Source organism: Hemitrygon akajei, chromosome 4, assembly GCF_048418815.1.
Source record: "Hemitrygon akajei chromosome 4, sHemAka1.3, whole genome shotgun sequence".
Lineage (NCBI taxonomy): Eukaryota > Metazoa > Chordata > Chondrichthyes > Myliobatiformes > Dasyatidae > Hemitrygon > Hemitrygon akajei.
In genome coordinates this window covers 137,719,878-137,743,988 of record NC_133127.1, presented here as the reverse complement: position 1 = coordinate 137,743,988, position 24,111 = coordinate 137,719,878, and the positions used below count along the sequence as shown (strand labels likewise).

Here is a 24,111-nt window from a genome sequence, read left to right as displayed (position 1 = left end):
CAATTGACACCATTACCATAAACCTTTGAGAAACATTGTATTTATATTACCGGTCGTTTCAACTGTGGTGGGAATGAAACTCTCAGATTCAGTGATGGCAACTATGACATTCCTGTGAAAGGATTATGGTACATAGTTGTTGGGTGATAATTTAAACCATGAATACTTGGAAACTCCTTTTGTGATTTAATTAGCAATTTACCACAATGCTGAAATGAAGCAAAAGGCAGTATACTACTACACCAGGAATGACAAACCACAAACCCATTTCCAGAGTCAAAAGAAATTCAATGACCTTGCTCAGACGGTCAAGGTTAGCAGTTACTGACAAAACCAGCACAGCTTCGATTCTCATTCTCAGCTCCAGCACTCATATACCATACATTGATAGTGTATCTACACCTGTAGCAAACATCACTTAAATCTATTGAGATCCTCACTTATTTCCCATAGAGAAGGTGGAGGCTAGGAATTAGTGCCCTGGACCTCTTGGCACTCCACTAGATGCTACATCTTGTCACTAGTAAGTCTGCTAAGCACCTTCTTCCCTTCAACTCTCTTTTGGCACGATCATGCTTTTTTAAAAATGTAAACAGAAGCACAAGCAAAGGCATTCTATCATCAGAACACTGCAGTGGAAATTTAGTCCAAGGCCATCCTGGCCCCAAATTAAACAGGCCCCAGTGACAATGTAATCTGTGACAGTTTGCAAGGGCAGTTTGCCTTGGAAAGTGCCAATAAGTCCATGATACAAAAAAATCTACTGCATCTCTCTGGGTCACAGTAACTGCTCTCTCATTACCACTGCAAAAGTAACCTTGCAATTGGCCTTCAGGTCATATGACCCAGGTTAAGCCCGTTCATGTTGGAATGCTACGGTCTGAAGCTGGGCCATTCGCCCAGAGCTGCTCGTAGTCACATTCGACTGAGAGAGCAATCTTCCAGTGGTTAGATTACAGCCAAGTAGCAACAGGCAAGGCAGCATCATAAAAGGAAATCAAACACAAAAGGAACAAGCACACGAGGTAATTAGGAATGTATTCAATTGTTTATGTCTGCATTTATTTTATCAGTGCTCTAGTATAATTCATAGAAATTCTTCTTTTAACAGTTACTTTGCCTTAATCTATGGACTTGTGGCATCCTTACCCTGTGGCACTTCAAAGCCCAACCAAAATCAATGCACCATCCTTGTTGATTGAGCTGTACACAATTATGATAAATCTACAGTAAGTGAGCAGAAAAGGACATTCTTCTCATGAAAGTAGTAGTAGATAACTAGGTGGCATAGATTTAAGCTAGATGGCAGAAAGTTTAGAGGAGAACAGAGGAAGGAAAAGTTCATAAACCAGTAGGGGTGTGGGGGAAAAGAGTCCAAAACTTAAATTTTATAAAGGTATGTAGATGAATATTTGAAAAGCTACAAAGTGTACTGACAGAACTATGCAAGCTAAGGATTATGCTGTAAAAACAAGTCGTAAATAATTTTCAAATGAATGGAGCCAAATCCTCTGCTAACAGGAGCAATATCTTGCACATGCAATGCTTCACTGAATGGCATAATAGAGGAGAAAGAACTGTTCTTATAGCATAAGAAATTCACAATTTAATTGTGTATTTAGAATTTAAAAACTTACTAACATGACAAAATAGTAAAAGCAGTTTTTTAGAAATATGAATCAATCTTCAGTGAGTTAATTTGTACTTCAGTACAACAAATGAGCTCAACCTGAGACATTTTACACGTATCACCCCTTACTCAAACAGAAATATTCCTCGAAACTTGCAAAAAAAATTAACTCACCAATGTAGCAGGATTCCAGGTTGTAGTAGGAGCAACCTTGGGTTGCCAGTTGGTTCCTCCAGTTAGTTTCTTTTCCCCAGGCTGGTTCCAATGAAGATCACTTCTTAGGCAAAAGATTCTTTAATTAATCTTTCTGTGCACTAATTGCAAACAGCACATTTATAATACAAAGCTGTCCAACTGAGCCAAACAACAAATTAAAATTAAGAATAGCCATAGAGCTTCAGACCAAAGAAACTATACTGCTGAACCAAAGTAAAGCCAAACTATGCAGTTATAATAAACTGCAACATAATAATGGTTTTGGCGTCTTCACATTCAATCATTAAGTTGATCTGCCAAAACAATAAAGACAACTGATGCAGATTTGTATTTAAATAGATCTGAAACTTCACCAATTTTTAAACTGGTTAATGCTTCATCGCTGTGCTTGTCATTCCCTCATACAATTTAAGGTGGTACGTAGAGCTCATATGACTAAGGATAAGCTATCTCGTTTTTATTTGGATATATCTCCCTACTGTGACAGATGTAATAACGGAGAAGCTTCATTAATTCATATGTTTTGGACTTGTCCGAATCTTGAAAAATATTGGATGGAAGTTTTTCAAACTTTTTCCTTACATTTTAAAGTCAATTTTAAGTCTAACCCTCTGACAGCCCTATTTGGTATTGTTGCAGGACAAGATATTAAACTGAAGGCATTTGATTTACATATTTTGGTCTTTAGCTCTCTTATAGCTAGGAGGATGCTTTTGTTTAAATGGAAAGATGTTTTTCCTCCTGCTCATGCTCAATGGTTATGTGACGTTACGTCATGCTTAGATTTAGAGAAGATTCATTGTTCAACTTCTGAATCTCATCAAGACTTTCAAACATCGTGGGCACCTTCTCTAAATTATTTTCAAAACCTTCAATTCGTTGTTTAAACTCAGATGTGGCTATTATTAATTTTTATTATATGAGAAGGTATTTTACCTTCTTTTCTCCTTAATGAACAGATTCCGTCTTGGTAAGGCTTAGATTTTTTTGTAATAAATTAATATATTTCAATATAACTATTAATGAACTTACATGAATACGGGGTAATGAGATTGTCATTATGAACAGATATAATGTACCTGGTAGTTTTTAAAACTCTGTTTTGACCTTTTATATACACTTTTGTGTACTCTGTATTCTTCTATGTAGAAACTAATAAAAATATTGGTAACAAATCTTCACTGCTACTGCTCTGTAATTTATGGATAAATTGGGAATCCTGGGGAAGTGCTACACAAACACAATAGCCCTTCTTTGATTGATCCACTTCTAGGCATCCTTTGAACATTTAATGTTAGCAAATTTAATTGGTAGAAATGGGCAAGTCACAGGATTCAAATTGCCAGGACATAATACATTCAGAGAAACATAGGTTTTAAAAAACTGGCCAATGAGAATCTTAGATACTCTCACCACAACTAATGCCATAATATTTTAAATATAATGAAAATGAGACTAAACTATTTTGTTTTATACTGCTTAGTTCTACTCCTTCAAGGTTACTAGCCATCCAAGTAAAAACTTAACATCGAGTTTCAAAAACTTAGTGAAATATGTGCAACAAGAAACAAAACCTGAACTCATGTGGAACTGACATAGTTACATCCCAGCAGTAAAAAGTGATGTATTGAAATTTGGGTCATTAAACATGTTCAGTCAAAGAGACCACATCCCTACTTTATGACACATTTTTTCACATTAGTTGTATTGTCACCTGAAATTTTTAATTTTTTACTTTTAATATTTTTATTCCTGTAGAGGTAACAAATACATTGACAATTACAAATTATACCCGGAGCTCACATATTACAAAGCATTCTACACAATGATTCTGAAGAATCAAAAGGACCAAGTTTAAAGATTTCTAAGTTTCACTAAGTAGTGCTATCATCAAATTTCTCATTTTAAAACACAGTATATTATTAGGCATTGGAAAATATGCTATAATTTCAGTAGAATGTATACAAAGAAGAATCTTGTTGGGAAAATAGAGTCTTAACTACTTTAATCAATATGCATGAATGACTGGTCCTTACTTTTTAGCAGATCCATTTCCAATTCCCAAGTCTGAAATACAAGAAAGCGATTTGCATTACTTGATTAGCAGTAAGAGAGAAAAAAAGTTTAAAACGCAACCATGTATGTTAGATACTTACTGCCAACAAGATTGGCCAATGATGAATCCAAATCCTCTCCTACTAGCTTGTTTGGCTGCGGCTTTGAAGATGGTTGGGTCTGACTCTGCAGAGCTACAGTTGGTTTCAGCAGTCCACCTAATCCATCAAAGTCTTTGGAGGTCAGTAATGCATCATAATTAGAGCAACACGAAACAAAAATTTTGCAGGGACATCACTAATATTTTGCCAATAAAGATCAAAATGTTAAAGTCCCAACTCACCCATTCAAGCATGCCAAGCATAGCCAAGTGCCCATAGGTATGGATAATGGAAAAAAATTAGAATAATATGTTTACAGAACAAGCCAGAAATGTAATTAAAGCATATTTACTAAGTGCATATCAATGAAAGATGACCTAGAAAGTATTACCTAATAAAATGTATACATTTTCAATTATACCTTATATATAAAAACATAACATGCAGGAATAAGCCAACTTTGCTGCATGCAGGGGAAAAAACATTTAGCTAAAATATATTGGAAACTCCTGCATAATTTTGCAAGCAACATATCAAATACGAGTATATTTCAAATACAATTGTAACAAATGCACAGGTGCTTTGAATGTTTAGGGCTATCTAACGTTCAAAAATAAAGTTGAGACATGAATACTTCATTGATAAACACTGCTTTTTCACATTTCTCAAATTTGTTTTGTCATATTTCCTTCAGACATGGAAGGAATCAGTTCTCAAAACCAATTTCAATCTCATTCCTGCATTTACTTCACTCTTATTATTCTCCCTCACCCCTACAATCAACACGATCCCCGATTTCCTTGCCAACCACTTATGCGAGAAGAAGATTACAGCAGTCAATTAACCAAACAACCAGCAGACCTTTCAGGAAATGTGGGAGGACACTAAAGTGCATGAGAGAATCCACGCAGTTACGGGAAGAAGAGACAAAACTCTACACAGGAAACACCAAGAGGTCAAGATTGAACCTAGGCCAGTAATTGTGAAATACCTGCACAATGTGCAGCACCACTGAATTCCCTTAAAACAGTTAAACAAGGCAGCAAATAAACAAGATTAATGTTTTTTTTATTTGAACAATTATTTGAACTCGAATGCCAACAAACTGATAACATGAGAAAACAAAACTAATTAATGCCAACTTGGTAGAAAGAACTAGCAATAAAGCTTGTTTTAAAATTTAAAATCACAATTTTCACATTTTATTAATACAGCTAACTAAATAAAACATGATAAAAGTTATTGCTCAAAACAGATTTTAGCTTGGGTTGTATTAATATCTACTCTGGACAATTTTCAGATGATATACTGCCTCCATTTTGGCCATGCACTGGGAAATGACAGCGCCTTTAGTCTCATTGTGATGTATGTGCATATTGCAGGGAGGCTAATTCAAGAATATGAATCATGGCCTGCATGATAGAACAAATTACACATGGATACATGTCATTCATGGTGACATGGAATGGGAAATCACCCAAGGCTACCAATTCCAAGAAATGCAGAGTTATATCTAGTCAGATTATTTTCTCCCCAGTCTCCTATTTTAACCAACACTGACAGTAAAAAATTGTCAAATATTTAAAACACCACAAAGCTAAATGGACCAACTAAGCAGTTAATTGAATATTTTAATAGAACATTCAATCATTTTACTTTGACACCATGTTTTAGTGTCAAATAGAGAACTTATTTCTGGGCTATTGGTATATGCAATAAAGACTCATCATACCCATATCAATGCTACACTAACCTTACTGGTTTGTTTATATAGTTCAATGCATCACTTACTGGCAAATCCAACCTTAAAACATCTCAAAAACCAGAATAGCAGTTCAGACAGTCTAATTCCATATTCAGAAAAGCACAAAGTTAATAAAGTATACAATTCTTCAAAGAAGTGGGATCTCCCACCCCACTACCCGCCATAGATGAAAGTAAGCATTATTAACTATAGGGACTGACCAAATTTGGGAAACTTTTAGCCACTGCCTCAGTTATACTAGAGTATTAGATTTCATTGACATAAATACAAGATCTGAATACCCTGTGGCATTCTAAATGAAATGACTGTTGTTCAATGACATCTTCCCCAATGGAATAGGATATTCTTACCATCAGAATCCATGACGCTATTGGCTGTGGAAGCTGATTTAGTTCCAAATACAGACTCAAAGTCAACATTAAGGCTTGATGAAGATAGTGTCTGAGTAGCTGGTGAAGGAGTGAACCCTAAAAAATATAAAATAAACATGGTTACCTTCAATAATGCAAAAAGAGTGAGGAAAAACCTCATTGATTCTTTTACCAATCAGAATTCAGTTTTAAGTTGATAGGTAAGGCAATCCAAATTTTTAAGTGAATAATTAATTTGGCTACTGTTTCCAGCTTCTCCTTATTCTTTTCCTTCAAAAGTTGTTTAGTTATTCAAAATAGTAAGGCTACTGCAAACTGAGGCAAAAAAAACTTCTGTTCAGAATTTCCACTTCCAGTACACAGCAAGTAAAATCAATTTAAAAAGAAGCAAAATTAATGAGACTTCTGATGCAGAATCTGTAATGTCAGAATGTATGCAATGTATTTTAGGTAGGTATATTACTGCCACCAGTAAAAAGCGTACACAAGTTATCAATTACTGTAAATGATATCAGTATACATTCTCTAAATACAATGAGTAAAACTGCAGTACCTCTCCATGCTTAAAGGGATGGACTGTTTGCATCAGAAATCCCCAAAATGTATTTGCTCAACTTTCACTATGGTTAAATCTGACATCGCCCACACAATTGTTATTATTGATTTGCACTCTTTGCAAATAACACTTCCAATTCTACAACATGATGGAACTTTAAGTAAATAGCTGAAAAGAGCTAAGTACATCAGGCAGCAAGAAAAATAGTAAGAAAGTTCAGCAAAAATAGGGACTTCGGTTAAGCCAGTAGAAAAAATCCATGCAGAGTATAAACAATAGAATGGACTAGCTGGGTCAGGAGTCATGGTGCTATGATCCAACTCCTGGACAAATTCAATGTTTCATTATCAAGAGTTCTTTCTCATTTCAATAATAATTCATAACCTAAATTGCTTTACACCACAGTCACTGTCAGCGCCATCAGGTCATCAATCAAGACTACCAAGCACCCACTTTTACACTAACCTCAACCTAACCTGTCTATTCAGCACAAATTCACATCAACACCCTTCATTACCACCACTTATCTATATACCAATCAAATTCATAATCAATCGGCACACTCTTGGAAAATGAAGCACCTCAGAGGAAATGTGTGGTCACAGAGAAAATGTGGAAACGCCAGCCAGACTGCAACGGACTGAACCCAAGCCAGTGAGGTAGCAGCTCTATTAGCTGTGCTACCGAGTCACCTTAGTCAGGAAAGATTAATTACTCTGAAGGCTTACAGACTAAAATATTTCAAATATTAATGTAAGAATTAAAACTCTTAATTCTTACCAGTCAATTGTAGAAATAGGGAATACTGTCCAGTCAAGTCCCAAACAGCAGGTCTGACATCACCATCTCATAGTTGCACAAAGTCTTTTCAAGACTAATTGAAGTCTTTTACAATTGGTGAGGTCAATCAATTGGAAACCTATTTTGAGTTCTTGTTTCACTTCCATTTCTACCATGTTTCAAATTTAGCTGAATCAAAATTATTTATTGCTATTACTGAAATATTGATTACAAACAAAACTTCAGATTTACCATTGTATAGGATTGAAACTATTACAAAAAAATGAAGAAATTTCAGTGCTTCAATTACCTCAAAATATGAGGTGGGTACGGATACAATTTGATAAGTTTGGAAGGAAAATCCCAATGATCACAAGGTGTCAGTCACCACAGAAATCATGCTATATGCAATACGTTTCTTTTGCAATTGCCATACCAAATTAGATACAGGAGGAAATATCCACATTAACACTAATAAAGTATCTTTGTGCATCATGTGGAAAAGGTATGAACATGGATATTTCCAGTTTAACAGAACATATTGCCACTCACATGTTTACATGGTGACCTGTCAAGTATTGTTAAACCCTGTTGCTCAAACACATGACTTGAGTAAATCACTGACAGTAAAATGTGTGAAATAGATGATTTACACTGAATAAAATACAGACTTAATGACATTTTTTGTAGGTAAAATAATGCAACCTCCAGTCTGGCAGATGGCATAATTAACCATCAAATTGCTAAATGTATAGTTCTGTGCAAAAGTCTTAAGCACATATATACTGCTAGAGTGCGTAAGAGTTTTGCATGGAGTATTTGTGATTGTGGAGTGGAGAGTTCGTTTGTAAATCTGGCAGGAGCTAATGATGTTGGGAATGGTGAGTGTGGAGCACCATAGGGGGGGTGTTCAGGTGGCAGAAAAGGAAAGAGTGCTGTGGGGGGAGGGGCCTTGATACAGGTGCACATACACTCAGCCCCGAGACACCAAGCAAAGTCATTTGATTCCAAATAATTGGCTTATTGGTCATTACAGTATGTCTTTCTGGTGCTTCATGCTCCCTCTCCTCTCCCTTCCCCCTTTTCCTAACCATGATTCTGTTCTCCCAATCCCTTTCCCACTCTCAGTCCACAATAGAGACCCATATCAAAATCTGGTTTATCATCACTCACGTCTTGAATTTTTTCCTGTGGTAGCAGTACAATGCAATACATAAAATTACTATAGTCTTGGGTATGGATGGATGTAGATGCATACACACACACACACACGTGTAGTAAACCTGCCTACTTTAAACTATTTCACAAGCAATAGATGATGTAATCTCAGTAATCCAGTGCAGGACAACAATTATTTAACTTGATTAACAGCACTTACGGAACAAACTGAATCAAACCTACCTGCAAATAGACCAGCTACAGCAGGGGACTCTGTTCTAAACTGGGAAGTATTAGAATAGGCTGGAGGACCACAGAAGGAATCTGACAGATGAATTGTGCAAAGAGAAGATCAGAAAGATAAGCAGCAGTTACTGAGCCAAGGACTGAAGTCTAAACAAACAGAAATAGTATATAGAAATTTCATGAAAGTACATTCTTGATTTTTTTAATCAATTGCTTACTATCCCATAACTACAACATGCAACAAGGATAATCATATTGATGACCAATTCTTAAACATTATTTCTAGTCTTCCTTTGAATTATCAAACTTAAGACCATTAGTTTAACTCAGCTGTCCATCCATCACTTAGTCTTTAAGATCATACATCATCTGCCAGATTAAACCTTCTGAGCCCATTGGTACATTGAGAGGAATTTCAAGAACACAATTTATTTCTAACAGATGAAACCCAAACAATCGCCAAAGTCCAGAGTAGAAATAATTGACGTACTACATGATAATCAATTGTTGATTTTTTTTTTAAATGGTGGTAATGGAATATCTAAAATTCAACAGTGCAATCTTCCTGTGTGTATTGCATAAAACAAATAAGGAGACACTGGATGAGGAAAAAGGCAAAAGCGATAACATTACATTATAGCATAATACACTACATAGCTCAGTCTTCTTTCATAGAGATTAAGCAATCCTGAATTCAAAATCAATTTATGTTCTTCTATTGCAAGTATGATAGGGAAATAATGTTGAAATACAAGGTCATTCCTTTTTTCCATATGGAAGTTATAAATGGTAATGTAGTTTTATAACTGTATTAACAGAAGAAACATTACAAAGTGTCTCACAAATAAGCATGGTAAAAAAGGCAAGAAAATCACAGGGGAAATTAAGTGAGGTGATCCAATGTAGGTCAAAGAATAAAAGATGGTGTAAAGTTATGTCGAATTTATTAACAAATCTAGGACTGGGTGTGACATTACACTAAAGTAATTAAATTCAAAATAACCAGGCATTAAAGCATACTTGTGACAGTCAACCTCCTTCCTTTCAGTGATACCATTTGCAGAAAAAAGTGAAGAAATGAATGGATAAGAACAATGGATGCCGAGAAGATGCTGGAGGCAACAATGCACATGAGAAACTACTGCTACAGATAAATCAGTAGCTAAGACAGTTTCATAGAACAACTACAAGAGGACTAAATACTGTACATATCCAAAGTTGGCCAATAAGCTGCCTGTGAATCCTACAATGAGAACTGGAATGGCATAAAGTTCTTTCATGACCCCAGTGACTTGGGTTAGAATCTGACCAGTGGTGCTATCTGTGTAGAGTCTGAACATTTACTGACCATATCATTTCCTTTCACAGCCCAGAAACACCTGGGTTAATAGATTAATTGCCACTAGCCTACATGGATATTTAGACAATTGGTGGTGCTAATGAACATGTATGACAGAATAGATTACAGGGAAATACTGCAAGTGGGACAAAAAGGGTGAATGGGGATGATCAGAGATGCCAAAGATATACTGGGCCAAGTAATCTCTGTGTAAGGTAACATACAAAAAATGACCAATTTTAGAAAGAGGGTAATTATGCTCTTTGAAATTGTCAGTATATACAAAATATTTATAGCTTTTTAAATCTGTAAGTGTGAGCACCAACTATGCAAGAGAAAGAATCAGCATGTCATATAGTTGCATAATTTAAGGGTTTGGATAGAGGAAATAATACATCTTATTCTTTTTCTATCCTCCCACACGATGGTACAAAGCGGAAATGCTTTCCTAATTTCCCATTCTTGTTGGAGAGCGAGTTCTTCTGACCACCTCTTAATATTCTGGATGGCCTTTTGCTGTACATCCATTTCTCCTTTAGTTTTATGCTCCACTCTTCCTTCTTTACTGCAAGGTGCCAAAAATCAAACAACTTCGGGTAATGCAGAATTTGTTGGCAACTTATTATTGGTCTGTTGATGTTGTGGTCCCTTCCCATCACCACATTCTTCTTTTTAGCCATTCTAGTACATTTGTCACTGGCTTACTGCAGTGTTTTATGTTGAGTTTCAAGACTCGTGTAGTAGCAAGCTATTAAGATCGTTTGTATCAGGTTATTCTAGGTGCAGATGGGCATTGATTGATGTATCCAGTTTTGTGACATTTATTATATATTTTGCATAACTCACTTCTGCTTCTCTCTCCATTCTTCAGTGATTTGGTGGTGGCCCCAGTATTTGAACAATTTCTTAAAATAAATGGACTACAGATTCTTTATTTCACACTGACATTGTTTCTACTCTCTTAAGTTCATAATATGTTGCAGTTTTCACATATTTTATTCAGTCTGTCAAAGTTCTCTTCCAGTTATCTTCAACATCTGCAAATAAGACTTGACCATTGGCAAATCCACATGGTGCTCCTTTGTAAATGTCATCAGTATTTGCAACACAGGAGGACAGTGAAGCACATCATATCTGTGCACAACTGCAAAACTTGAAGCCGCTATTTCCATTCTTATAATACAGCAGATCTCTTTATAATAGCTTTGATGTATGATGCATTATTAGATGACTGATGCCATTGAGACCAGAGCATAGATCCACTGGGACAACAAGTCACAGCAATTTTTAAAAAAAATTAAGATACTGGACAATTTCCTTTGTACCAAAAGGAGGCTATGGGGAAATTTAGAGAGATTTTAAAAATGAATGAAGATTTCAGTCTTGGAAATGTGGTGGGGGGTAAGATTTCCTTTTGTTCTACAGTCAATGAACTTGATTGGAATTATGTAAAATTTCGTAATGTACCAATGCTGTTGCATAGGAAGCATTGCAATAGATATTATTGTATCTTTCAAAGCAAGAACATTTGAAATCACAAGTATAAGCTACGAAGACAGAACTTGGTAGTGAGATGAGGAGAGTTTCTCTAGCAACTAATCAAATGGCTTTCTTCTCTGCAACTTTACAATAATGAACAACACACGAAAAATAGATGTTAGACCATGGAAAAAATAATAGTAGTGACCTCAGTGGTTTTCATTTGGGGCAATGGAAAGAGCAAAAACTTGACTAATGAACAAGAAAATATTGAAAGTTTTCACTGAAAATTGAGCCAAAATAAAGTGATATCGCCCATTTAATTTCTACAATATATATATCCTCACATCACCAGTATTTGCATGAACATAGCTTAAAGAATTAAATCAAATTTAGGTTTGCTTGCTCTTGTTCAGAGTGGAGAAATACAGTATTCCTGATGATCATCACAATTTTCACCTATTGCTTGAACTATCAATGTTGTTGGCCTACTTTTACTACTTGGAGATGTGCTGAATAAGAGGTTAAACAAAGGGGGCATCCAAATAGAAGAACTATATTAATGCATGAGAATTTTCCAGAAATTTGAGTTCAATCATGCTCCTTTACAGTGGTGCTAGAAAGTTTGTGAACCCTCTAGAATTTTCTCTATTTCTGCATAAGTGTGACCTAAAATGGGATCAAATCTTCACGCAAATCCTAAAACTAGATATAGAGAATCCAATTAAGTAAATAATAAAAACATTATACTTGTTCATTTGTTTATTGATAAAAATGATCCAATATTACATGTATTTGTTGAAAAAAGTATGTGAACCTCTGGGATAATGCCTTTTACAAAATCTATTTGGAGTCAAGTGTTCTGATCAGTAAGATGAGATTAGAGCTGTGGGTTGGAGAGGTGCCCTGCCCTATATAAAAAAGACATAGAAATATACATTCTGCTCTTCTCAAGAAAAATCTGTTTACATGCACCATGCCTCAATCAAAACAACTTTCAGAAGACCTCAGAAGATTTGTAGAGATACTTGAAGCTGGAAAAAGCTACAAAAGTATTTCTAAAGACCTGCACGTTCATCAGCCCACAATAAGAGAAACCATCTACAAATGAAGGAAACACTACTGCTACTCTCCTTAGCAGTGGGCATCCTCCAAAGATCACACCAAGAGCACAACGTGCAATGCTGAAGGAGGTGAAAAAGAACCCAAAGGCAACAGAAAAAGATCTGCAAAAATCTCTAGAACTTGCTAAAGTCTCTGTTCATGTGTCCACTATAAGAAAAACACTGAACAAGAATGGTGTTCATGGAAGGACACCACGGAGGAAATGACTATGCTAAAAAAAAAAATTGCTGCATGTCTCAAGTTTGCAAAAGACCACGTGGATGATCTAAAAACACTTCTGGAATGATGTTCTGTGGACCGATTAGACAAAAGTTGAACTTTTTGGCAGAAATGCACAGTGCTATGTTAGGAGGAAAAAGGGCACTGCACACCAATACCAAAACTGTTAAGCAAGTTGGAAGGAGCATCATGGTGTGGGGCTTCTTTGCTGCCTCAGGGCTTGGACAGGTTGCAATTGTTGAGGGAACAATGAATTCAAAATTGTATCAAGATATTTTACAGGAGAATGTCAGGGTAGCAATCCATCACCTGAAGTTTAATAGAAGTTGGATAATGCAACAGGAGAATGATCCAAAAGATAAGAGTAAATCAACAACAGAATGCATTAAAAAAAAAAGAAAATTTTTGTTTTGGAATGGCCGAGTCAAAGCCCTGACCTTAATCCCATAGAAGTAGTGTGGAAAGACCTGAAGCAAGTAGTTCATGTAAGGAAACCCAACAACATTCCAGAGTTGAAGCAGTTTTGTAAGGAGGAAAGGCCTAAAATTCCTTTAAGCTGATGTGCAGGACTGATCAACACTTACCAGAAATATTTGGTTGATGTTATTGCTGAACAAGGGGGTCACACCAGTTACTAAAAACAACAGTTCACATACTTTTTCCAACAAATACATGTAATATTGGATCATTTTTCCCCAATAAATAAATAAACAAGTATAATGTTTTTTTTGTATTATTTTATTGGGTTCTCTTTATCTAGTTTCAGGACTTATGTGAAGATCTGATCACATTTTAGGTCGTATTTACGCAGAAATAGAGAAATTCTACAAGGTTCAGAAACCTTCTAGCACCATTTTATCTTTCATTGAGTGCAGCTACCGGTGCTTATCAAATGACAAAGGTCATTAATCGGGACAGAATGTGATTTGTGCAAAACGGTTCATGCATGATATTTTATCCCAAGTTGGATGTCATGCAGTTTGATTAAGATGATAACGAAATACTGCTATTTGGATACCTATATCAGATCAACTAGGAAAGCATATAGATTTCAAGGTTTTTCCTACAGAAATAAAGTTCAATTAATTATACAGCTTTAACAACCCAAAGAAATAAAAACTGGTCCAAGGTGAAATGTACGAGATTGATCAATAAATGAATGATTATCAATTTATCCAATGTGGATAAATTCTTAAAATGACCTACCAGCTGATTTTTGTTTTGGCCCGGTTCCTACATAGTGTATTACTTCAGTATAAAGAGGCTGGATTATTCATTCACTGGTGAGAAACAAGCATGCATCAATTACCTTGTGCATGTTCTATAATTCTTAGAATTAGTAATTATTTTTTAAAATGTGCTACGTCTTCCATGTTGACAAAACATAGGCTCAATAGTGGAAAGTATTTCCATGGTCTATGCAAGGAATATACTCATATTTTGAAGCAGCAGAGGTATTTGGTTTAGCAAAAGGATTGAAATGATCTAGAGAATCAAGAAATTACATGCTCATAGATCTATAATCTCAGTGCACTGAAGTAAGTTTCAATAATTAAAGATATTTTTTAAATTTCCTAATGGAAAATATAAAAAGTTAACTTTTTACCAAACATTTCATGGCTATGTGTCCTAGAAGTAAAGATCACACCATCTGAGAAGGCGACAGTGGTATTTAGAACTTCATCAGCTTTCGTGAGAAAAGGATTTAAGCTTGGAATGGCTTCATCAGCAGCATCAGAAGTGGAGAAGGGATCTAGAAACAGCACGGTAAATAAAGCAGAAAGAATAACAAGAAAAGCAAAGGAACATCAGGTCAAAAGACAATTATTCAATTAAGGACTTAATTTATTTAAGATGATCAGTTCAAATAGCCCATTGCTGATTCTATGTTCCTCCTGCTAAATTTATAAAATTATTTGCTAGGAGTTAAAGTTCCCTCTCCCCACAGTAATCGCCTTAATAAGTATGCTCTGTTTTATACAGCCAACTGTGTGGCATTTGTAGACATTTTACCCTTCTTTCCAAAGAACTTAAAATATTTCTGCAAATAAATCAAATGTTTTTAATTCTATGCAATGCCTAGCCATAGAAGGGCGTATTTGACACTAACAGTACATGCTACTACTATTGCAGCTCCTTTTGTTTTATTCCAAATAATCACATTCAATAGGAACTCTCCTCCCTCAAAGAACACTGGGATAAAACAGTCAGCATTGAATGTGTCTTCACTATTGCATTTGACTCCCTTCCCCTTATTCTTTGGGAAAGGTTATGGAAGCAATTACTCTCATTTCTCTTTCCCACTAGTCAGGAAATAGGACTGTAAATTAAAGACCATTTCTAAAATAAGAGCAGCAGACAAAACAATTGCATCATTTCACCAGTGATATATATATATGAACATCTGGTTCTTAGACAGAATCAACACAATCGATGATGCAGACTTAGAATCTTGTACATAAAATTCAAATCTTATGAATTGATATTAATAAAAACACAGCAAACAATTTATAACAATGTACAGCGAATTTATCATTTGGCATATAACAAGCTGTAGTGAAGTCCAAAGCCACCACAATTGAATGATAAATCCACCAAAACAGAAACCAGCCTTGTGAAATAAATGGATTATAAATACTGAAGTGCTGAAAGCAGCAATTATGCTGCATAATCACCACATAAATGCAACAAATTCATTAATAATTATTCCTTATGCCTTATTTTTGCATTCCATTTGTTTTGGTTAAGCTTTCCGTCAAATGGTGGTCAATTTCCATGCATCTTGAAAACATCCAATTACAAAAGATTCCAGCTAGATCCACAGTTCCAAATGTCTAATCTACAGTTCCAATGATTTATTGTAGGAAGGAAGTGACAAATAGGATAACATTAAGTAAAGATTTATGCATTATCAGTTCATCACCAGCAGCTAACCAAGGCGATCATGATTACAGAACATGGCAGGACTACATCTTCCTGGGCCAATAGGAGTTTCATTCTGCATTCTCATCCAAATTTCTGCTCTCTTGAAAACTACAGTGAATTGATTCATTTGCTATCTTCATTAACTATCAAAAACTTTCACAATTTAAAAGAAAGCTACAATAAAGCTTCAAAAAAAAAAAAAGCAATAAGGAATGCCTTTTACAGTTGTTGAATTACAACCAGCATTCCCAATACCAAATACTTGCCATAATTTTCCAGGTCCATTTATATTAACTCGGAAGTATTTTTGCTTTCAACCAATATCTCACAGGTTGGAAAGTGGGCAGATGAGCAGACTAATACAGACTGTCAACCTTCTGTTCACTGGTGCAACTGGAAACTGAGCCAACAAGCCAAAATGTCAACTCATGGGCTCTTCTTGCAGTGACCTAGGCTCCACTGTTATTTTGTTTTTGCCAGTTGCGGAGAGCTTAATTATGCAAGAGCACTGGCTTAATGAGAACCTGCAAAGGTAGAGGGTTACTGGGATTGAGGGCAAAAGGGACGCAGGCCAAAAAATACAAAGCTGTTGGCAGCAAAAGTTAACAACAATCCTAAGTAATTTCAGTCTGATTTTTTTTTTAAGATTTTCTTAAAAGGGTATCAATCTGAAACAATTTCACCTGTATTTTGCCTTTTTCAAACCCAAATATTAACATTGCTTTTCTTTCAAAACCAGAATGGCTCTCAAACATTATGAACCAGTTGCCACTAACTGCTAGATTGATTTTGGGTGATAAGTTCCCCTAATAAAATAATGTAGCAGCAAGTGAAATAAGAACTGGCAATGGGCATCTACAGCCCTTTAACAGAGAGGTACAACTTGGAAAATCCTCTCTTGCACCCGATTCTCATCTTTTTTGGCATCTAACTTGTGCAAAAAGAAAGGCACAAAAAGGAAACTACTAGCCAGTTCGTTATGATCTGACACAAGGAAAACATTAGAAGCTATAATTAAAGACCATAAGAGACAGTACTTAGAAAAAAATTCAATGTAATCAGACAAAGTCAACATAGCTTTGTGAAAAGAAAGTGATCTTTAACCAATTTGTTGGAGTTCATTAAATAAGTAAACAAGCTTTGGACAAAAGAGGAACCAGTGAATGTTTTTTTTGTTAGCAGAAAGCAATGACATGCTAGATCAAAGGTTCTCATGGAATATAATTGTACCGGAAGCAATATTTTGGTACAGATTAAATATTGACTAGCTAACTAGAAGCTTCTTTGTCTTTGGCAGGATGCAATTCAGCTATGCTACAGGGATCGGTAATGAGACCTCTAACTTTCTACATTTATACAAGTAACTCAGATGGAAGACGTGGCTGCTTATATTTCTATGAATAGATCCTAAGTTACGAATGCATTAAGTAAGCGGGAAAGATATGGGAAAGAGACTATGTGGGAAAATGTAAAACTGAACCTTTCACAAGAAACTAATTGTGGTGAGAAATTAGTGCTCAAATGCAGAGGGATCTTGCTGCTCCAGTGCATAGATTTGCACAAGGTCAGAATATCAGTACAAGTAATTCTGAAAGCTAACAGCAGATCATTTATTGCTAGAGGAATGGAATACAAAAAGTGCAGATGTGATAATTCAGTTACATCAAGCATTGGCAAGACCATAATTGAGTATCAAATACAGTATTGATCCCTTTTTGCAAGAAAATATATTAATGTGTTGATAATAATTCTGAGAAGACCTATTAGACTAATAACTGGAAGGAGCAGATTTGTCTTGCAAGGCAAATTTAGACAACTATAATCCACTGGAGGTGAGAGAAATGAGACATGACTTGATTTAAACACAAGATCCTTAAGTTACTCATCAGCTTTTTATGCTGGCTACCTCTACTCTATCTTTCAGTCCAGATGAAGGGTCTTGACCCAAAATGTTGACCGTCATTTCCCTTCATTGATGCTGCCTGACCTGTTGAGTTCCTCCAAAGTCCTGTTAGTTACTTTTGCATGAAACTTGCGTGACTCTATTTTCAGTATTTAAGTTTATTGAATTCACCAAAATGTAACTGTGCAATTTCATCTTAAAAATTGAATTTTATATATATATATATATAGAGTATTAATAAAACAACATCCAATAGTATGAAAACTGTTCTGAAAATGTAGCTTTACTTGTAAATGTAAATTCCAGTAAAGATCAAGTGACTTTAGCAAGTATGACTAAAGACAATCCCAAAACTTTTTATATTAACCTTTCATGTTGATTAGAAGCAAGAAGGCAGCTAATGATCAGAAGCAGATTCAGTATCACTGGCATGTCATTAATTTTTCGTTTTGTGGAAGCAGTACATTGCAATACATAAGTTTTTATATATATCACCATATACAACCCTGAGATTCATTTTCTGTGTGCATACTCAGCAAATCTATAGAATAGTAACTATTAACAGGATCAATGAAAGATCAACCAGAATGCAGAAGGCAACAAACTGTGCAAATGCAAATATAAATAATAATAAATAATGAGACATGAGATAATGAGATAAAGAGCCCTTAAAGTGAGATCATTGATTGTGGAAACAACTCAATGATAGGGCAAGTGAGCATAGCTATCCCATTTTATTCAACAGCCTGACGGTTGAGGGGTAGTAACTGTTCTTGAACCTGGTGGTGCAAGTCCTGGGGCTCTTGTATCTTCTTCCTGATGGCAGCAGTGAGAAGACAGCATGGCCTGGGTGGTGGGTATCTCTGATGATGGATGCTGCTTTCCTATGGTATCGTTTCATGTAAATGTGCTCAATGGTTAGGAGGGCATTACACCTGTGATGTACTAGACCGAATCCACTACTTTTTGTGAGACTTTCCGTTCAAAAGGCATTGGTGTTACAGCGATGCAGCCAGTCAATACACTCTCCACTATACATCTATTGGACTTTCGAAGTTTTAGAAATCAGGCCGAATCGCCACAGACTCCTAAGGAAGTAGAAGCGTTGCCATGCTTTCTTCACAATTACACTTACGTGCTGGGTCCAGGATAGATCCTCTGAAATATTAACACCCAGGAACTGCAGTTGCTAACCCTCTCCACCTCTGATCCTCCAATGAGGACTGGCTCATAGACCACTGGTTTCCCTCTCCTAAAGTCTATAATCAGTTTCTTGGTCAAGGATCAAAATGACAACCTATGTGTTGAGCTAGGGAATATGCACAAGGACCTCAAGGAATACTTGTCATCAGTATTCAACAGGAAGAAGGATGTGGAGAATGGAGCAGTAAAGGAGAGGTAAGCTGATATTCTGGAGTGTGTCTATGTCATGAAAGAGGAAGAGTTAAAAATAAAGTATTTGTGCACATTAGGGTAGATATATCCGCAGATTCTCATCTACATTCTTTTAAAGATTAAAGTGAAACAAATACTGCTTTTGCCTTTTAAAGAACTTGGGGTTGGCTCATGTCCAAAGTTTAATATTAGGCTAGCGTTGTTCACTGCTGATATTATTTCTGATGTTTGCTATTAAATAAAACTTAAAGCTGGTGAGTTACTTATTACACCTTGCTCAATTTTAGCTCTAATTTTTACATTCTGCATTACTGATATATTGGAGATTTGTGTTGTTTTTCACAAGTGTCTACAACCTCTTATTATGCTCCATCATTCTCCTTTCTATTTCCCTTCTACATCAAAACTTGAAAGAAAAACATTCTGGGTTGTGAATTACACGGTGGCATCATCAGTATGCGCAAGAGCTCATCACATGAACTCTTGCATGCAGCGATCAAACCACCTTAATACATTATTCTCTAGTGAGAGGCCTCAAAGTGAGTTCAGAAGGGTTGTCAAGGCCTCAATGAACAGCTTGCATTGCGCTATTACTCTCAGTTAGAGAGTTAGCCACACATTCTATAGCTTTAAATGTCCCACTAGCAATGTCTCTTTTGTCATCTAAACACTCCCATCTTCCACTCGATTTCAAAGTGCTTTGAGAGGCTGGTCATGAAGCACATCACGGGGCAGCATGGTAGCAAAGCAGTTAAGAGCAATTGCTTTGCAGTGCCAGCCAATGATCAATGATCAGGGTTCAATTCCTGCTGCTGTCTGCAAGGAGTCTGTGCATTCTCCCCGTGACAACATGGGAATCTTTCCGAAGCTTCAGTTTCCTCTCATGCTCCAAAGGTGTACAGTTAGGGTTAGAGAATTGTGGGCATGCTACGTTGCCGCTGGAAACACGAGGACACTTGCAGACTGCCCAACACAATCTTGGCTGATTTCATTTTTGGACAGCATTGTAGTGCAGCAGTTAGCATGACACAATTGCAGCTTGGGGCATCGGAGTTTGGAGTTCAATTATCATGTCATCTGTAGGGAGTCTGTAAGGCTTTCTCTGGGTGCTCCAGCTTCCTCCCATGGTTACAAGACATTACATTGGACATTGTAAATTGTTCTGTGATTAGGCTAGGTTTAAATTGGGGGTTGCTGGGTGGTGGGGCCCAAAGGGCTGGAGGGGCCTATTCCTCACTGCATCTTAATAAACAGATAAATATCAACTTCTGCCTGAGTGACCTGGATCTACTCTAATTTGCCTACCATCTCCAACAGCAGATACCATTTAATTGGCCTCTCACTTAGCCCCAGAACACTTGGACAATGAAGATGCATATTATCAGAATGCTCTTAACTGACAGAACTCAGCAATCAACACCATTAGCCTCCCAAAACTAATTACTAAACTTAAAGATTAAGGCCTCAGTACCTCCCTATGCAACTAGATCCTTGATTTCTTCACTTGCAGACCCCAGTCAGTATGACTGACAACAACATCACCACCACAATCACCATCAGCACAGGTGCACCACAAGGACGTGTGCTCTGTTCACTTTATAGCTATGAATATGTGGTTAAGAACAGCTCCAATGCCATATTTATATTTGCTGACAATGCCACTGACATTGGCTGAACCAAAGATGGTGATGAATCAGCACATAGCAGGGATCTGGTTGAATGGTTCCACTACAACAAACTCTTACTCAGTATCAGCAAAACCAAAGAGCAGATTATCAACTACAGGAGGAAAAGCTGGTGCTCTATGAGCCAGTACTCATTGGGGGATTGGAGGTGGAGAGAGTCAGTAACTCTAAATTCCTTGGCATTATCACATCAGAGGATCTATCCTGGGATCAATCCTCAAGTGCCATCATAAAAAAGACATGACAGTGCTTCTACTGTCTTACACGTTTGCAACAATTTGGCATGTTATCAAAAACTTTGATAAACTTCTATAGATGCATAGTGGAAAGTATCCTAACTGGTTGCATCACAGTCTGGTATGGAAACACCAAAGCTCAGGAATGGAAAAGTGGTGGATACGGCCCATGGCCTGTGTTGATGCGTGGCCTTGTGGATAAGGCCACTAGTCTAGTGATCTGAAGGTCACTGGTTCGAGCCTTAGCTGAGGCAACATGTTGGGTCCTTGAGCAAAGTACTTAACAACACATTGCTCTGTGACGACACCGGTGCCAAGCTGCTTGGGTCCTAGTGCCCTTCCCTTGGACAACATCGGTAGCGTGGAGAGGGGAAGGCTTGCAGATTGGGCAACTGCCGGTCTCCCAGACAACCCCACCCAGGCCTACGTCCTGGAAACCTTCCAAGACGCAAATCCATGGTCTCACGAGACTAACAGATGCCTAAAAAAAAGGACACGGCCCAGTCCCTCACAGGCAATACCCTCCACATCACTGAGCACATTTACAAGAAGTGCTGCCACAAGAAAATAGTATCCATCATCCAGGATACCATCCAGACCCTCTTCTCACTGCTATAAATGGGTAGAAGGTACAGAAGTGTTAGAGCTCACACCACCAGGTTTAGGAATAGTTATTACCCCACAACTATCAGGCTCCTGAACCGACACAGGTAACTTCACTCACCTCAACTCTGAACTGACTGCACTGATTCTACAACTCATGTTCTCAGTTTATTTATTGTTTTTACTCGCACAATTTATCTTTTTGCACATTAGTTGTTTGTCAGTCTTTGTTTACGCATAGTTTTTCATAAATTCAATTGCATTTCTTTATATTCTGTAAATGCCTGTAAGAAAATGGATTTCAATGTAGCTTATGGTGACATATCTAGTACATACTTTGATGATAATTTTTTTGTGTTTTCCTCCCCTTCAGCTTGTTGCTTTGTCTTTCAATCCTATGGAGTTATTCAAACTGAACAGAAATTTTATCTTCTAATGGCATCTGACATGAATGCTTCCAGCAGTCCAGGTATGTATGTTCTATTAATGGCCAGTGAACTGGCATACTATAAATGTAGTAAACTGGTAGCCTCTTCCAACATTCATACACTTATCATTAAACATGGTAAATAATCACTAGCGATATCCTGCTCCTTCAAAGGCACAATGTTTTGGTCTTCCCAAATACAATCAAATCATGAATAAGAGCTTCAACATTTTAAGTGTATTGTTTTTCTCTGTAATTAACATTATAAACATGTCAAAAAACAGATTCTGAAAAAAATGTCAGGAAGCAAAATGAATGAACACTTTAAACTACAATTGCCTTACTGGCCCAGGATAATGAGGGGAACCTTGTCATAGCTAATATAGAAGCACTAGAAGCTAACATAGAAGCAAAAGGTAATGCAAGCTGTCTGAAAAAGGCAAGTAATTATTTAATGCTTATTACAGTACTCGTCACTTTCGCATGAGAATTACACTAGTGATCTGTTTTCCTGATTCAAGACTTCTAAACTATAAACTTTTTCATTGACAGGAGCATGTAGACATAATTATAATACAGTATGGCGCTAGAATTTTGGACTGCTGTGTAAATAATCTTTAAAGAACTTAATTTACTTTTCAATGCATTACTATACTTTCTGCATTAATGTATTATTTCTGTAATTTACTGTAGTTAATGCACCCAAATACATCTTCTGGATGCAGGCTTTTAAAAAAATAATAGTTTTTTTCCCCCCAAAGAACATTGCTGCAAACACACAACTAGTTAAATCAAAAGCTATTGGCCAGCTAAACCGTACAAACTAATAATATTCAAGAGTTCTGAAATACAGTTTATAGCCCAAAGTTATTTCAAATGAGACAAAAGCCTTTTGAATCTTTTGACAATATAGGACCTTCGTGATATAAACTGCTGAAATAAAATCACAATATTCTTCAGAATAAAGTGCTACTGCACCTTTGACAGCCCAAATCATCTTTAAAACTCTCCTTTACATTTGGCAATCAGTTTTTCCATAATAATTAGATGAAAATTGGTCAAATAGTGTATATCTAATTTTTAAAAGTATAGCTTTTGGATATACTTAAACAAAATTGTTCAAGGTATTTGGGGAAAAAAACCTGACTGTCTTTACAGGTAACAACTCGAATTATAGCTATTCAAGTTACGGATATTCACCATTACAGAATGTATATGGTACAACCCAAAAGTTCAACATGTAGAATAAAAAAATCATCCTTAGGGAATTTGTGTTGGGAGGTGGGGGTGGAGAACAAATAAGTAAATACAAATTCAAATTAACCAAAATGTTGCCAATTTTTTATTGAGTCAATTTATACCGTGGAGCAATAAACTTCACATATGACATTACAGTCGAGTAAATGCAGAATAATACAGTATATGTACATGTATATATTGTATATGCACAAGTGCATGTATATAACTGGTGCAATAAAAAAAATTCTTGCAGCAGCATCACAGGTACATCAGTATCGATTAGGTTGGCAGACACAGCCAAGTCCCTTATTTGCCACTCTTCTCCAATCCAGGGATCTGTGAACAGACACCTCAGTGCAGCACTGCTGTGCTCTTCATCTGCAAAGTATTTTCCCTGATGCATGCATGTGTTGAGGAGCTGCAGGAGCCGCAGCCACCTCCTTAAGATACTCTGTTAGGATTTACTCTATTTCCACTGAGTCACCGTGCTTGAAACCATTACAACACACCACCCACTCCTTCCTTGACCACCTTTTTCCAGGAATCACTCTCTCTAAATCCCATCCGTTTCCCTAATACTCACAATTCTTAAACCCTCTCCTAATCTATCAGCCTTGCAGTCCAAAGAAAAAGCTCAACCGCACTGCACTCCAAGGTA

The 24,111-nt window shown here is 36.5% G+C and overlaps 1 protein-coding gene across 32 annotated transcripts in view; it reads right to left on the bottom strand.

Moving 5' to 3' along the window:
* Window positions 1-24,111, bottom strand: part of picalma (phosphatidylinositol binding clathrin assembly protein a) — a 138,801-nt gene that overhangs the window by 26,922 nt on the left and 87,768 nt on the right. For 8 of the 32 annotated variants that reach the window (XR_012098700.1, XM_073043379.1, XM_073043395.1 and 5 more), the window contains exons 13-18: window positions 14,647-14,793; window positions 8,876-8,956; window positions 6,118-6,234; window positions 4,003-4,134; window positions 3,883-3,913; window positions 1,805-1,907 (exon numbers count right to left, since the gene is read on the bottom strand). Coding sequence is in view for 31 of the 32 variants with exons in the window: in XM_073043379.1 (XP_072899480.1) it covers window positions 1,805-1,907; window positions 3,883-3,913; window positions 4,003-4,134; window positions 6,118-6,234; window positions 8,876-8,956; window positions 14,647-14,793 (611 nt within the window). In the remaining variant the exon portion in view is untranslated. The remainder of the gene's footprint in view (window positions 1-1,804; window positions 1,908-3,882; window positions 3,914-4,002; window positions 4,135-6,117; window positions 6,235-8,875; window positions 8,957-14,646; window positions 14,794-24,111) is intronic. The other 24 variants (XM_073043383.1, XM_073043384.1, XM_073043389.1 and 21 more) reach the window with 12 other exon arrangements.